This window comes from Pristis pectinata, chromosome 23, assembly GCF_009764475.1.
Source record: "Pristis pectinata isolate sPriPec2 chromosome 23, sPriPec2.1.pri, whole genome shotgun sequence".
NCBI lineage: Eukaryota > Metazoa > Chordata > Chondrichthyes > Rhinopristiformes > Pristidae > Pristis > Pristis pectinata.
Window position 1 is genome coordinate 7,923,406 of NC_067427.1, and position 16,235 is coordinate 7,939,640.

At 44.5% G+C, this 16,235-nt stretch overlaps 1 protein-coding gene across 3 annotated transcripts in view; it reads left to right on the forward strand.

Moving 5' to 3' along the window:
* LOC127582257 (ras-specific guanine nucleotide-releasing factor RalGPS1-like) overlaps positions 1 to 16,235 on the forward strand; it is a 636,204-nt gene that overhangs the window by 155,604 nt on the left and 464,365 nt on the right. For all 3 annotated transcript variants that reach the window (XM_052037419.1, XM_052037422.1, XM_052037421.1), the window contains 2 exons: positions 13,057 to 13,164; positions 14,301 to 14,351. In XM_052037419.1, the coding sequence (XP_051893379.1) occupies positions 13,057 to 13,164; positions 14,301 to 14,351 (159 nt within the window). The remainder of the gene's footprint in view (positions 1 to 13,056; positions 13,165 to 14,300; positions 14,352 to 16,235) is intronic.

The window sequence follows — 16,235 nt, forward strand, 5'->3', positions numbered from 1 at the left end:
GCAGAGGGTGGGGGGGGGCAGATACATTAGGGACATTTAAGAGAATCTTAGATAGACACATGAATGATAGAGAAACGGGGGGGCTATGTGGGAGGGAAGGGTTAGATAGATTTTAGAGCAGGATAAAATGTCGGCACAACATTGTGGACTGAAGGGCCTGTACTGTGCTGTACCGGTCTATGTTGCATGTTCTCTTCCGCCCCTGTGTCCACTGAGAGCAAAAGATGAGGAAGCAAGTACAGAGGCGTGGGGTGTGAGGGACCCGAAGAAGAGGTGGTAGTGGTGAGGTTACAACATGAGGAAAGAGTCACAGACCAGCACAAGGACAGCAAATAGTGTGTGAGAGGGATGCAAAGAGATGGATTGGGGGGGTGAGAGGAAAGATTAAAACATGCAGAGTATGTCGACAGGGGGAGAAAAAAGATTAAAAAATCTGGAAAGCCAATGAAAGCCCAGGACGGAATCGATGGGAGAAGAGAAGTGCTGGAGGATGGGGAAAGAGGCCTTTTGGTGTATTGTGTGAGAGCACAACTGCAGATGTTCAGTCACTTCTGTTAATAATTTCACTTGGGAGTGAGCAATGAACTTATTGACTGAGTCTGGGTCTGGAATTTGGCGCTTCTGTTAAGAGTTCTCCACATGCCGTCATTGTTCAAAACATATCTTCCAGTGAATGAACTTGTTCACCACAGTAAGGAATGTCACTCTGAGGAAGATCCCTTACTCTTTGCATCCTTTGCCAGGAGCGCACGCTACATTGACCCCAGAACATACCCCAGCTCCATTTTCTGTGGACCACCTCCTGAAGCACGAGTGAATTTTCCTACTTTCTGCAACAGCCATCCTTTTTGCGCCTCTTAACAAAATGTCCAACTTACTGACAGCCTGTGATATATGATGGCCTTGCATGCTTGGGCAATGGGCCAAACTTGCCCAATCTTTATCCATTCATTTGGTTGAACAAAAAGTTTTCTGGGTTGTATTTGAAGCCAGGCCCCAGAGGTGACTGCACATCCAGAAATGAAGCCCAAGCTGTGCTAAATTGTTCCGGCTCCAATAGCAACCCCTCGGATAGTGGCGCAGACTCCACCTGCAAGTAGCCACATTCTGATTACATCCAGACTGGAGCTGAGAAACAGAGAGCTGATACTTGGCCTCCCAAGTGGAGGCAATGTCTATCTCTAAAAGAGGGAGTCTAACCCACCCCACCCCATTCAACAACTAAAACTATGGGCAAAAGCAAAAATAAGCCCAGATTAGTACATTGCATTTGAATCAAAAATATTAAGTAATCAATTTGTGTTAACGAGGGAAATATCAGAACAATCAATTGCCTGTCCATTACACACTATAATAACACAGTATTAGAACATAGAACACTACAGCACAGTAGGGGTCCTTCAGCTCACAATGTTGTGCCGACATTTTATCCTGCTCTAAGATCTATCTAACCCTGCCCCCTGTTTCTCTATCATTCGTGTGTCTATCTAAGATCCTCTTAAATGTCCCTGATGTATTTGCCCCCACAACTTCTGCCGGCAGTGCGTTCCACGCACCCACCACTCTCTGTGTAAAGAACTCACCCCTGACATCCCCCTTGTATCTTCCTCCAACCACCTTAAAACTATGTCCCCTCGTGTTAGCCATTGTCGCCCTGGGAAAAAGGTCTCTGACTGTCCACTCGATCTGTGCCTCTTATCATCTTGTACACCTCTATCAAGTCACCTCTCATCCTCCTCCTCTCCTTGAGGACGTCTTGGGTGCTAATTGCAGAAAAATAATACATTTGTTCTTTGTAAGTTTATGATTTTGTCAAGGTATGGCAGTCCAGGCAATTGCCCCAGTAAATATGTCTCCCTGATTTACTAATACAGACTGCAGATCCCCCTCTTGCACTGTTATCCTGGATGACCACCACCATTGTCCTCTGACCCTTTCATTTCTCTCTAACTTTCCCACTCCCCCTCTCTTTTACTTTTCTCTCGCAAGGACACAAGAGAATAGGAGCAGGAGTAGACCATCAGGCCCCTCGAGCCAGCCCTGCCTTTCACTCTGATCATGACTGGGCCAGTTCTCCATAACCCTTGATCTTTCAAATATTTATCTGTCTCAACCTAATGATCTGGTCCCCACCACCCTCGGGACTAGAGAATTCCAGAGATTCACTACCCTCTGGGAGAAGAAATTTCTGCACTCCTCTGTTTTAAGTGACCAGCCCCTTATTTTTTAGCCATGTCCCCTTGTTCATGACTGTCCTACTGGTGAAAACGTCTCAACACCTACCCTGTCAAGTCCTCTTTGGATCTTGTATGTTTGAATAAGGCCACCCCTCCTTGGAGTTTAGAAGAATACAAACCCAAAATAGCCTCAGTTGATAGGACCAACCCTCTCATCCTGGGAATTAGCCTGGTGAACCTCCAATGCCACCGTATCCTTTTTTAGGTAAAGGGTCCAAATCTGTGCACGGTGTTCCAGGTGTGCCCTCCCCAACACCCTGAAGCAACTGTAAAAAATCCCCCCTATCCGTAACCTCCAGCCCCTTCACAATAAAGACTGACGTGCAATTTGCCTTCTGAGCTACTCTTTGGACTAGCCTGCTAACATTTTGTGATTCATGTACTAGAACACCTAGATCCCTCTAAACTTCACTCACTTGCAGCCTCTCTCCGTTTAGATAATAATCTGCCTTTTGATTCCTCACTGAAGTGCATGACCTCACACTTCCCCACATTAAACCCCATTTGCCAGGTTTTCACCCTCTGACTTAATCTAGAGGTATCCTGTTGCAGAATCACAATGTCCTCATCACAAAGTGCCCTTCCACCTATTAATTTTAATCATCAACAAACTTGAAAACTTTACAATTTGTTCCCTCTTCCAGGTTGTTCAATAGTAAACTCTCATTCTTATTTATTTCATGTTTATTACTTGTTTCTTACTTGTTCCACACTTATTGCGTTCAATTAAAATCTATGCAATTTAAAAAAATCTGGAGGATTAACTGTTTCTTTGCTCCATGGTTTCATCCTTCTCCGACCTACAGCCTTTAAGATGATTTTCTGGATTTACGTTTCTGAGACTCGGTTTGATGCCTGAACTGCCTTAATTGTCCGGAGGGCTGTTTCTCCACTGTCCAACCACACGTCAAACATCAAATCCTAAAAGACTTCAGTGTCCCATTGGGACACCTTATTCCTCTGTCTCTGGTGGATCCCAGACACTTGGTGCAGATGTCATCTTCATCTATTAAGTGCCTCAGGGGTTCAGCACGCTCTCTGGATGTTTGTGGATTCAACTCTCACTCCAGAAGCAAAAACACAAAGTTCGGGCCAGTGCTCCAGTGCAGCACAGAAGTGCACTGTTGCAGGTGAAACATTTTTTGCAGGAGATATTAAACTGCATCCCTGCCTGCTCTCACAGGTGACTCTGGATCCCATGGTACTAAGAGAAGCAAGGGAGATAACTCCAGAAATAAAGAGAGCAGCAAATGCTGAAAATCCTCAGCAGGTCAGGCAACATCTGCAGAAAGAGAAATGGAGTTAATGTTTCAGGTCACAGTGTTGTAGCCAATATTTTCCCTTCAATCAATATTAAACAGATTAGCAGGCTAGGACTTTATTCCTTGGAGTGTAGAAGACTGAGGGGTGACCTTAGAGGTGTACAAAATCATGAGGGATGTAGATAGGGTGAATGTGCACAGTCTTTTTTCCCAGGAAAGGGGAACTAAAAACTAGAGGGCAGAGGTTTAAGGTGAGAGGAGAAAGATTTAAATGGGACCTGAGAGGCAACTTCACACAGAGTGATGGGTGTATGGAACGAGCTGCCAGAGCAAGTGGTTGAGGCAGGTACAATAACAACATTCAAAAGGCATTTGGATAAGTGCATGGATAGGAGGGGTTTAGAGGGATATGGGCAAATGGGACTAGCTTGGTGGACACAATGGATGAATTGGGCTGGAGGGTCTGTGCTGTATTACCCTGAGTCTATATTATCTGTGGTAGCTTGTTGTAACTATAGTGTTTCCTAAATTAACTGGTGGTTATGCATAATAAAGTTCTTGGCAAAAAGACAATGGGTCACCCTCATGCCCTAAATTCTCTGTGTCAGCAATTGAATAGTTCATTGGCTGTAAAGCACTTTGGGATGTTCCGGGATGCTCCCACACGATGCTGGTCTCTTTGAAAGCCATTTTACTTGCCCCTCTCTCACTGCGTGACCCATCTTGTTTGTGTTACGTTCCTCCTCTATCCCTTTGAGATCTTTGTGTCAGGTGGGGGAACGTTATATTAAGTAAAGTATCTCCATTTCTTGTCTAACGTTGAGATTAGCACCATTACCACAGACACTGCTCTAAAATCAGGTTCTAGGGTATATGGAGGAATTTCAGTGCATGAGCTGGATACTGAGGAAGGCATGGTGCCTGGGATCATTATCTTATTGTGCTACTCTTGGTGTTGCAAGGTGGATGCAGTTTTATTTAAAGAACCATTGAATGTGCAGATAGATATGGAGAGAAATTTGTCCTCAGTTTCTGAACCTGCAGTGTAATAGTGACTGCCTGCAATACTTCTGGAATTGACCTTGCTGGAACCAAATTTCAGAAGCCAAGCACTGCATGGAGTTGCCAGTATAATGTGCGTCAAATTCTACGGATCTGGGATTTGGACACAAGTGTAGGTCTACATTAGACTTCCCTTGGCATCTATTTTAATGTGTTTGTAGTTTCCCTGTCCTGTACTACACTCACCCACAATACCCTAAATGACATTATACATAGAACATAGAATAGAACACTACAGCACAGGAACAGGCCCCTCGGCCCACAATGTTGTGCCGAACTAATTAAGCTAGCAATTAAATACCTAAGAAACAAATTCCTTCCGCCTACATAAGGTCCTTATCCCTCCAGTCTCCGCACATTCATTAAGAGCTTCTTAAATGCCTCGATCATATTTGCCTTCATTACCTCCCCTGGAAGCACGTTAAATGGCTTTCAAATGAGAGGGGCAAGTAAAATTGAGAAGGGGCACGTTAAATGAGAGGGGCAAGTAAAATGGCTTTCAAAGAGACCAGCATCGTTGGGGGGGGGCATCCCAGAATATCCCAAAGTGCCTTACAGCCAATGAACTATTCAATTGCCGACACAGAGAATTTAGGGCACAGGGGGTGACCCATTGTCTTTTTGCCAAGAAATTTATATATATCCCACGTACCTCTTTTGAACTTGCCCCCTCTCACCTTAAATGCATGTTCTCTATTATTAAGCATTTCGACCCTGGAAAAAGATACCAGCTGTATCCTCTATCTATGCCTCTCACAATCTTATTAATTGGATCTCCTCTCAGCTACCTCCTGCTCCAGAGAAAACAACCCAAGTTTGTCCAACTTCTCCTTGTAGCACATGCCCTCTAAATCCAGGCAGCGTCCTTTTCTGCACCCTCTCCAAAGCCTCCACATCCTTCCTGTAATGGGACGACCTGACCCATCGAGACGACCTGACCCATCAAGACGACCTAAACCGCCCCAATCCAACCCAAAAGGGTCATTGAGTTTTCAGATTAAGCAGTTGAAAGAAAAGGAATGCAAAGAGTATCTCCAAAGTTATAAACAATACTCTGGAGAGAAGTGATAAAATATGATGTTTAATAGCTTGCAGATTTTGGGAGGTTTTGTCTCCAGTTTCGAACTCTGTTGTGGTATGACTTTTATAATTCCCTGCAAAGTTTCTGGTTTGTTCCCCCCAAGTATGCACATTGATCTAACGTGTTAATTTTTTTCCCAGCTGGGTTCTAAATGAAAGTATTGGGTAGTTTTACAACCCCAAATAAATGCAAGCTGTGGCACATTGGCCCCGTGGCTGGCTGATAACATGGGCCTGTCGTCTCTCTTGCTTTCTGATCAAGTGAGTGTTTCTGGTGTAAGGCACTTGCTCTGGTCCCTCCAGTGGGACCTGGGGTAGGATTGGGAGAGGTCAGACTGGTGAGGCTATGCTTTCTGACCTGCCACATGGTGGAAATGGGAGGAGTCTCCTTGGGTGACCAGGGTATTGTGTCGAGTCCCTGAGACTGCAACGTTGTAGTGGTACAGATTGATCTGAGGCTCCTAATGTGAGACGTACAAAGGGTTGATGTGCCTGTGCAGCAAGTAATTAGGAAGGCTGATGGAATGTTGGTATTTATTGCAAGGGGGGGGTGTGGGTATAAAAGTAGTGAAGTTCTGATGCAACTTCAGAGAGCGCTGGTGAGACCAGATCTGGAGTACTGTGTGCAGTTTTGGTCTCCATATTTATGGAAGGGGAAATATTGGTGGCAGTGCAGAGAAGGTTCACCAGAATGACTCCCTGTGATGAAGTGGTTGACTTGGCCACACAAGTAAATGGGGTGGTAAAAAAGGCGTGTGGCATGGTTTCCTTCATCGCTCAGGGTATTGAGTATAAGAGTAAAGTTGCAGCTATGTAAAACTTTAGTTCGGCAGCACTTGGAGCATTGTGTACAATTCTGGTTACCCCATTACAGGAAGGATGTGGCGGCTTTGGAGAGGGTGCAGAAGAGGTTCACCAGGATGCTGCCTCGATTAGAGTGAACATGCTTTAAGGAGAGATTGGACAAACTGGGGTTGTTTTCTCTGGAGCGTCAGAGGCTGAGGAGGGAACCTGGTAGAAGTTTATAAACTTCTGAAAGGCATAGATAGGCTGGACAGTCAGGATCTTTTTCCCAGGGTAGAAATGCTACAGGACCTACATTTAAGATGAACGGGGGGAAAGCGTAAGAGAGATGTGCAGTGCAAGTTCTTTAGCACAGAGAGTGGTGGGTGCCTGGAATGTGCTGCCAGGGGTGATGGTGGAGGCAGATATGATAGAGGTGTTTAAGAGGCTTTTAATTAGACACATGAATATGGAGGGATATGGACCACATGCAGGCAGATGAGACGACTTAGTTTAATTTGGCATCGTGTGCGGCACAGACATCATGGGACGAAGGGCCTCTTCCTGTGCTGTTCCCGTACAAAGAAAGGCCACGTGGGTTGGGGGGAGGGAGGTGCTCTTATTGAAACAAGTAAGATTATGAGGGAGGATGGCAGGGTGGATGCTGAGAGCATGTTTCCCCGAATATGTATCGAGAACTCAGAGGCATAAGGGGGTTCCCATTTAAGACCAAGAGGAGGTGGAATTTTTTTTTTGCTCAGAAGATGGTGACAGAAAACTGTGGAAGTAGAGTCACTCATGGTGGATGCTGACCTTGGTGAACAGTGGGGCAGGCTCAAGGGGCTGAGTGGGCTCCTGCCCATTTCTTGTGCTCTTAAATGTAACGTGTAAAGCATGCTCAGTGCAATGCAGCTGACGGGTTTGTTCCTGAGGAGTAAATCTCCAGCCAGAATTTCCAGCCTCTTTTAAATGCCTTTGGCATTCAAAGCAGGGAAGCTGGCCAGCCCTGTGAGTATTGGCGAGGCTGGAGGCTCACTCTGTGTCTCGGAGAATCAGCTGAGGTTCAACGCCTCTGCCTCGCCTTGTGGATTCTCAAGGCTGAAGCTGAACAACCTGTTAAGGTTGAAATAATATAATGTGTTAAATATCCCAGTGACACCTCTGCAGAACGAGAACAATGAGAGAGGCCCAGCTAGCTCCGAGTCCCTGCCCACAGTTTTAAAATGGTTGGTTGTCATAGAGTTGTAGAGAGAGACAGCACGGAAACAGGCCATTCAGTCCACTGCCTGTGCTAACCATCCCTTTTTGCACTGATCCTACGTTCATCCCATTTTTATTCTCTCTACAGGTCAGCACGACATTGTGGGCCGAAGGGCCTGTACTGTTCTATGTACATTCTCATCAACACCCCCAGATTCTCCCACTCACCGACATACAAAATTAGACAAAGTTGTATAATTTATTTGTAATTTATTTTTCTTGTGAATGTTGTGTATCTGGTGCTATGCGCCTCTGATTCTGCTTGCAAGTAAGTTTTTCATTGCACCTGTGCATATGTGTACTTGTGCATGTGACAATAAACTCAACTTTGATGCTAGGGGCAATTTACAGTGGCCACTGTCTTTGGGATGTGGGAGGGAAGTGGAGCATCCAGAAGAAACTAACATGATCGCAAGGAGAATGTGCAAACTCCTCTCAGACAGCACTGGAGGTTGGGATTGAGCCCTGGTCTCTGGCGCTGTAAGGCAGTGTCTCTACCAGAGTGTTTGCTGCTTGGACAAAACCCTGTAACAGAGTGATTGATATCCCCAAATCCTCCCCACACAACATCAAATCGACACAAGTGCAGTACTGTCGGTGTGCTATGCTGTCAGAGGTCGCACCTTTCAGATGAGAAGTTAAAACAAGGTCTCCTACCATAGAACCATAGACCAGTACAGCACAATACAGGCCCTTTGGCCCACCATGTTGTGCCAATCTTGAAACCATGCCTAAGACTATCTAACCCCTTCCTCCCACATATCCCACTATTTTAAATTCCTCCATATGCTTATCTAACAATCTCTTGAACTTGATCAACGTATCAGCCTCCACCACCACCCCAGGCAGTGCATTCCATGCACCAACCACTCTCTGGGTTAAAAACCTCCCTCTGATATCTCCCTTAAACTTCCCACCCATTACTTTAAAGCCATATCCTCCTGTATTGAGCATTGGTGCCTGGGGAAAGAGGCGCTGGCTGTCTACTCTATCTATTCCTCTTAATATTTTGTACACCTCTATCATGTCTCCTCTCATCCTCCTTCTCTCCAAAGAGTAAAGCCATAGCTCCCTTAGTCTCTCCTCATAATCCATACTCTCCAATCCAGGCAGCATCCTGGTAAATCTCCTCTGCACCCTTTCCAACGCTTCCTATAATGAGGCGACCAGAACTGGACACAGTACTCCAAGTGTGGTCTAACCAGAGTTTTGTAGAGCTGCATCATTACCTCGCGGCTCTTAAACTCGATCCCACAACTTATGAAAGCTAACATCCCATAAGCTTTCTTAACTACCTTATCCACCTGTGAGGCAACTTTCAGGGATCTGTGGATATGAACCCCCAGATCCCTCTGCTTCTCCACACTACCCAGAATCCTGCCATTAACATTGTACTCTGCCTTGGAGTTTGTCCTTCCAAAGTGTACCACCTCACACCTCCGGATTGAACTCCATATGCCACTTCTCAGCCCAGCTCTGCATCCTATCAATATCCCTCTGCAAGCTTCGACAGTCCTCCACACTATCCACAACACCACCGACCTTTGTGTTGTCTACAAACTTGCTAACCCACCCTTCCACCCCCTCATCCAAGTCATTAATAAATATCACGAAAAATAGAGGTCCCAGAACCGATCCTTGTGGGACACCGCTAGTCACAGCCCTCCAGTCTGAATGCACTCCCTCTACCACAACCCTCTGCTTTCTACAGGCAAGCCAATTCCGAATCCACATGGCCAATCATCCCTGGATCCCATGCCCTCTGACCTTCTGAAGAAGCCTATCATGAGGAACTTTGTCAAACGCCTTACTAAAATCCATGTAGACCACATCTACTGCACTACCCTCATCAATCTTCCTGGTCACCTTCTCAAAGAACTCTATCAGGCTTGTGAGACATGGTCTTCCCTTCACAAAGCCATGCTGGCTGTCCCTAATTAGTCCATGATTCTCTAAATGCTCATAGATCCTATCCCTTAGAATCCTTTCCAACAGCTTGCCCACCACAGATGTAAGGCTCACTGGTCTGTAGATCCCTGGACTATCCCTACTACCTTTTTTGTATAAGGGAACAACATTTGTCACCCTCCAATCCTCTGGTACCATTCCCGTGGACAACGAGGACTCAAAGATCTTAGCCAATGGTTCAGCAATCTCCTCCCTCGCCTCACGGAGCAGCCTGGGGAATATTCTGTCAGGACCCGGGGACTTATCTGTCCTAATGTTTTCTAACCGCTCTAACACATCCTCTCTCTTGATATCTACATGTTCTAGAACATTAACTTTACCAACACTGTCCGCAGCGTCATCAAGGCCCTCCTCTTTGGTGAATACTGAAGAGAAGTATTCATTGAGAACCTCACCCACTTCCACAGCTTCCAGGCACATCTTCCCTCTGTGCTCTCGTGTGATGGTGAAAGATTCCATTGCACTGTTTTGGGGCAAGTTATCCCTGCTGTCCTGTCTAATATTTATGCCCCCACTTACCATCACTACAGCAGATGATCTTGTATTACACGGCTGTTTATGGGGTCTTGCTGTGAGCAACTTGTCTGCTTCACTTCCTGCATTATACCAGTGACTATACTTGATTTGCTTTGGGATAGCTTAAAAGGGGTGTAAAAGTCACTACAGAAATGCAAGTCTCTCCATTCCCACCTGTTTGACTGATTTGTTGCGGTCTCCAGACCTAAGCTGCTTGAAGTGCTTTATTCTTTGAAATGCTTCCGATCCAACTTCTCCTCTGATGTTTGTCATTTGATTTATCTTTGAAGTCAATCCTCTTGTGTCAAGCAGCATTTTACGTGCATCTCTAATTGGAACAAGATTAATGTGCAGTTCTTCAGTTGCAGTCAAAGTGACTTTGTTCTATTTTACCTTTTATTCCTCTTTGGGTTCCTGCTCCCACACTAGGTCTAGTGGGCTGCAAACCTACGTTATTGTCTAATCTATTGCAAGATGCTTTGGCTGGCTGGAGATAAGTGGAGGGAAGTTCAAGGTTAACTCAAGTTAAAGTTATAGCATATAGGTGAATGACAATAAAGTATAAAAACATATGGAGGAATGAAATGTCATTTCCCCCAGACTCACACAACAGAGGACATACATAGAATAGAGGACATAAAGTAAACGCAGACAAAAAAATTGTGCAAGTACAAATAGTGCCAAAAAAACGGTGTATACAGAATACAAAATTAGTGCAGGGTCAGTGCAAAACCGAGTTGGATGAAGAAAACACAGAACTCAGTGTGTTGCACTAAATGTATAAACATGTTCAGCAGCAGCCACAGTTCTTATACACCGTTGTGCAAGCCAGGGCTTTTGACACGGCATTTGTTTGAAACTTCCTCAGGGGTATTCAGGAGCCTGACAGCCTGGGGGATAAAACTGTTGTACGGTCTAGTAGTTCTTCTGCTAGTGCTTTAGTGTGACCATGGCTGAAAGTCTGCATGTCATGGACTCGTCCTGAGGTGTCCCTGAGGCGGTATTGCCAGCAACTCCGGCGAAGGGGTCGGGAATGCCCGTAGAATCTGGTGCCTTGCCTATGCAAGGTAGCACAGCTAGTAGAACTGCTGCCTCACAACACAGAGACCTGGATTCAATCCTGACCCCGGACACTGTCAGTGTTCAGTTTGCCTGTTCTCCTAGTGAATCCCTCCCCACATTGGTTGCTCCGGTTTTCTCCTTTGCCTCAAGATGTGTGATGCCATTTCCAGGTAAAGATGCTGTGAAGCTGGAAAGAATGCAGAGGAGATGTTGCCGGCACTCTAGGGACTAAGTTCTGAGAGAGGTTGAGCAGATTGGGACTTTATTCATTGGAGTTTAGAAGACTGAGGGGAGATCTTATTGAGGTGTATAAAATCATGAGGGACATAGATAGGGTGAATGCACACAGTCTTTTTCCCACGATTGTGGAATCAAGAACTAGAAGGCATAGGTTTAGGGTGAGAGGGGAGAGACTTAATAGGAATCTGAGGGGCAACTTAGGGTAGTCCATGTATGAAATGAGCTGCCAGAGGAAGTGGCTGAGGCAGGTACATTAACAACATTTCATAGGCGCTTGGACAGGTACATGGATAGGAAAGGTTTAGTATGATATGGGACTAGCTTAGATGAGAATGGACCAATTGGGCTAATGGGTCTGTTTCCATGCTGTATGATTCTATGACTCCAAGACGTGCAGGTTGGTAGTTTAATTGACCACTAAATTGCCCCCAGTGTGCAGGCGAGTGAAAATTAATGGGGAATGTGATTGATCCATCAGCCAGCATAGATTTGATGGGCTGAATGGCCTAGTTCAATATCATAAGGAAATATGGAAATAAAATGTCAGCTGGATTGGGCCTCAAAAATGAGGCCCACCTTCTTAAGATCATCAGTTTGAGCACACCCTCTGGTAAGGAAGGGCAGGTTGGTTGGCTGAGATGGTCAACAGGTTGTCTGGCAAGTGCCTTCCTCCATTTTGCCCCCAATACCAGACTTTTGGAGCTATTGTGTTTTCATGTCAACATTAGTTTTCTTCTTCAAGCTGGATTGTGATGGAAAATGAGTCTTCATTTTTCTCTTTGTGTTGGCAGTGTTTCATGCAAGTTGTTGGCAGTGTTTCATGCAAGTTGTTGGCAGTGCTGTTCATGATTACCTGATGTATTTGAGTTTATTTGTGCATAAGAGACTGATGAAATTCTGAGACCCTTTAGAAAGTTGCTCCAGAGAACAGTTTGCTGTCTAAAGCCTAGAGCTGCACCATCACAAACTATTCCATTTAGAGCAGTTATATGCTAAATAACACCATCAGATATTAAGCAATATATAACCCAGTCTCTGGAGATGACAGTTGCTTTTTATGGTACATTTGGAAATAATAACTTTTAAGCACTGATGTCTTGTTTTGCACAGTTTTTTTTCTCTCTTCACTGTCTTCAATAATTTATGTATAATTTATATTCTGTGTGTGTGGTCTGTACCTACGTACCTGTGATGCTGCTGCAAGCAAGTTTTTCATTGTACCTTTCTTTACCTCACCGTACTTGTGCACATGACAGTAAATTTGACATGGAGACGCAAGAGACTGCTGGGATCTGGAGCAACACACAAAGCGCCAGAGGAACTCAGCAGGTCAGGCAGCATCTGTGGTGGAGAACAGTTGCCGATGTTTGGGGTTGAGACCCTTCATCTGGCCCAGATTAAGAGTCTCGACCCCAAACATTGACTGTCTATTCCCCATCATAGATGCTGCCTGACCTGCAGAGTTTCTCCAGCACTTTGTGCGTTGTAATAAATTTGACTTGACTCTGCGAACAAATTTTGTAAGAAAGATGACCAAAAAGGAGGAGTTGAAGTTGCATTTAAACTTTCTTCCTTGTTTCCTACAGGCCAGTAGCAGCTCGGACTCTCTCGATGGGCAGTATTCAGATTATGCAATGAAAAGTTATGATGCAGTTGTATTTGACGTACTTAAAGTGACCCCTGAAGAGTTTGCAGTAAGTAAATGTGATGAGTTATGTGGTGCAATATTCCAACTCTAAACCCAGTTCTGTTTAGACTGAGCCAGCAGTGCTGATGCTTCGTAGCTTGGAATTTTACTGTTGAGGGTTTTCACTAACATCTATTTCTCTACCCTCTAGCCAGATAGGAAATCTGTTCATAAACTGCATCATCAAAAAGAAATGTGAGGATTGAGATGGTACCTGGTAACCAACCAGAAAATGACTGGTATCGGGGTATCATGTCATGGAAAATATTATGTCAAATGCAGTAAAGTGTTCACACGTAATGCTCTAAATGGAGTTCTGAGTTTTGTTACCTCAGCAACGATGAATAACAAAGCATTTGTATGTCATTATATTTATAACTTGAGCAATCATAAGAATTAAAAGTGAGCCAGTTTAGGGTGGACAAGTAAAACACTGGACAAGTTATACAGGTGGAAGCAAGATTAAGGTTGGTTATGATCTCGAGCTTACTGCCTGCAAAGCTAGTGGAGGCAAAGTTAATCAGCCCTTTTAAAAGGAAATTGGACAGGTACTTAAGGGGAAAATAACTTGCAGCTGCACAGGGGGGAATGGCTGTGATAGGATTGGTCTACAAAGAGCTAGGTGGGACTGGGTGGGCTGAAGGGCCTGCCTTCTGTGCTGGAATGATTTTGCACATTGAGAGCTGATTTTTCTGAATGCGTGTGCTTGAAGTTGGCTCCCAGTGAAATCGCACATCCAATCCCAGCAAACTTCTTGCTTTTTCGGAGTAGCGATTTGTGTGGAGCATACTAGAGATTTTCCAATCAGCACTTCAAACAGAAGGAGCCTAAGCACTGCAAATGGTCATCAGAAGAATTAGCTTGAAATAACATTTAATAAATTTAGTTGTTTTATTAAAGTTGTTCCAGCAAATCTTTGCTAGATTTAATCTAATGAAATGTGGATCAGGAAAAATTCTTTCCTGCAGTTCTGCACTGATTTCAAATAGTTTTCACAAACAGAGTGCTTAACTCTGCTTTAGACAAGCATTTGCTACCAGGCCTGAAATCTACAGAAAGTGAAATGTTTCTAGAAGATTGTGCATGGAAGAAAAAAAATTGTTGAAATTTGAACTAAATCGCTACTTTTCTTGTGTGTTGCAGAGCCAGATTACTTTAATGGATGTCCCAGTATTTAAAGCAATCCAACCTGAGGTAAGATGAGAGTTTATACAGGGCATTGATTTGGGGTAGGGGTTGGGGAAGCAAGTTGACATTTCATTTGTGAATTAAATATTCTACATTGTTTGGAATAATCCCACTTTTGCATTGGTTTCATGAGTGCTATTCATAAAGATATATTACCAGAAGTGTATTATATATAAAAAATCAGAATCGAGACCCATTGTAATCTTGGGATGAACTTCAATGGTTGATGTGGATGAGATACTAAGTGGTTTGAATCGTATCTTCTGCTCTTGGGGTTATACATTTCTATGTAAACGTTGATAATGGAACTTGCTGATATAAACCTGGCTGTACCTAATCGGATATTCACCTGAAGCCCTCTACCTATTTAGCTCACCCCTGCCAACATGACTCATTAATCTTCTCAAGTGCAGGTAGTGAAGTCAGAACTATATTTTCTCAAAGCTTTTCCTCTGTAGCTGTGACACTTTACTCTGCACTGTTGTTGTTTTTACCCATACTACCTCAATGCACTCTGTACTAACTCAATGTAACTGCACTGTGTAATGAATTGACCTGTATGATTGGTATGCAGGACAAGTTTTTCACTGTACCTCGGTACAAGTAACAATAATAAACCAGTACCAATAACAATATTTCTGATCACCATCACAGCCAACTGTGTCATGAGGCACCAACTGAAGGAAAGAGGAGCAGGAGTCGGCCACCAGCTCCCTCAAGCCTGTCCCACCATTCATTATGATCTATGCTGGCCTGAACTCCCCTTCTGTGCCGGTTCCCCATCACCCTCAATCCCCGATCTTTCAAACGTTTATCCATCTCCACCTTCAGTACTTCTAATGACCCAGCCTCCACAATATGTGGCAAGGTGTTACTTGTTTTTAAAATTCAACTTTTATTTTTGTGAAGTCAAGTTAAAACAAAGATAGGAATTTCCTTTGGAGACGCACGAGGCAGGAATCTGGAGCAACAAGCAACCCACTGGAGGAACTCAGCAGGTCGAGCAGTATCCACAGATGCTGCTCGACCTGCTGAATTCTTCAAGCAGGTTGTTTGTTGCGCCAGGAATTTCCTATTGTGCCTTTTTGTCTTTCTGCTTCCTTCACTTTTGTACCCATTCTATTTCATAGATTGGAAATCATTGGGTGGGAATGTGTTTGACCAGGCATACTGCCCACCGTGTCAGCCTGATTGGCCAAATTTACCTTTTCCAGATGTGGAGAGGCCAACAGATCGCTTCCCCCCCCCCCCCCCCCACACTTCTGGAGCTGTGAGGTGGAGTGAGCAGTCTTTGTGTGACCCTGCCCCCAGGAAGCCCTGATGGCATTTGACGCCTGCTCAGCTGTCAAAGGTCTTTGAATTACCTGTAACTGTTTGATTGTGACGATATTTAAAAATTATTAAAATGGTTTCAAGTTCTAAACAACAAAAGAATTTAGTTTTTAAAAACTCAATGATGTTTTTAATTATTTCATCGTATTTTAAAGTAAAATAACCCACTCAAATGAACATGGTTGCCTTTCTGATGCCAGTTCCCCGTGTAAAGTTCAAGGGGGCAAGCAGCATATCAGTGTTCCACCGCCTGGTTCATTGGTGAGTTCTGCAGTAGGGTGGAAGATCTGACGTGCAGTTCATCTTGGACCTGTGAAACAATCCAAACTGCGAGTGTCTGACATTCATCAGTTTCCGATGGGCAGCACGGAAGGAGGCATTCAGCCTGTCGAGCCTGTTCCTGCTCTGAGCACGATCAACCCAGCTAGTCCCGCTCCCCTTCACCTTACAAATCGTTTCCGATACAGGTCCCTCCCCAGGTTATGGCACGGTCCCGTTCCTGTGAACTGTTTGTAACCCAAACTGCTTGCAAGTCAGAAATGCGACTGTGAACAGAGT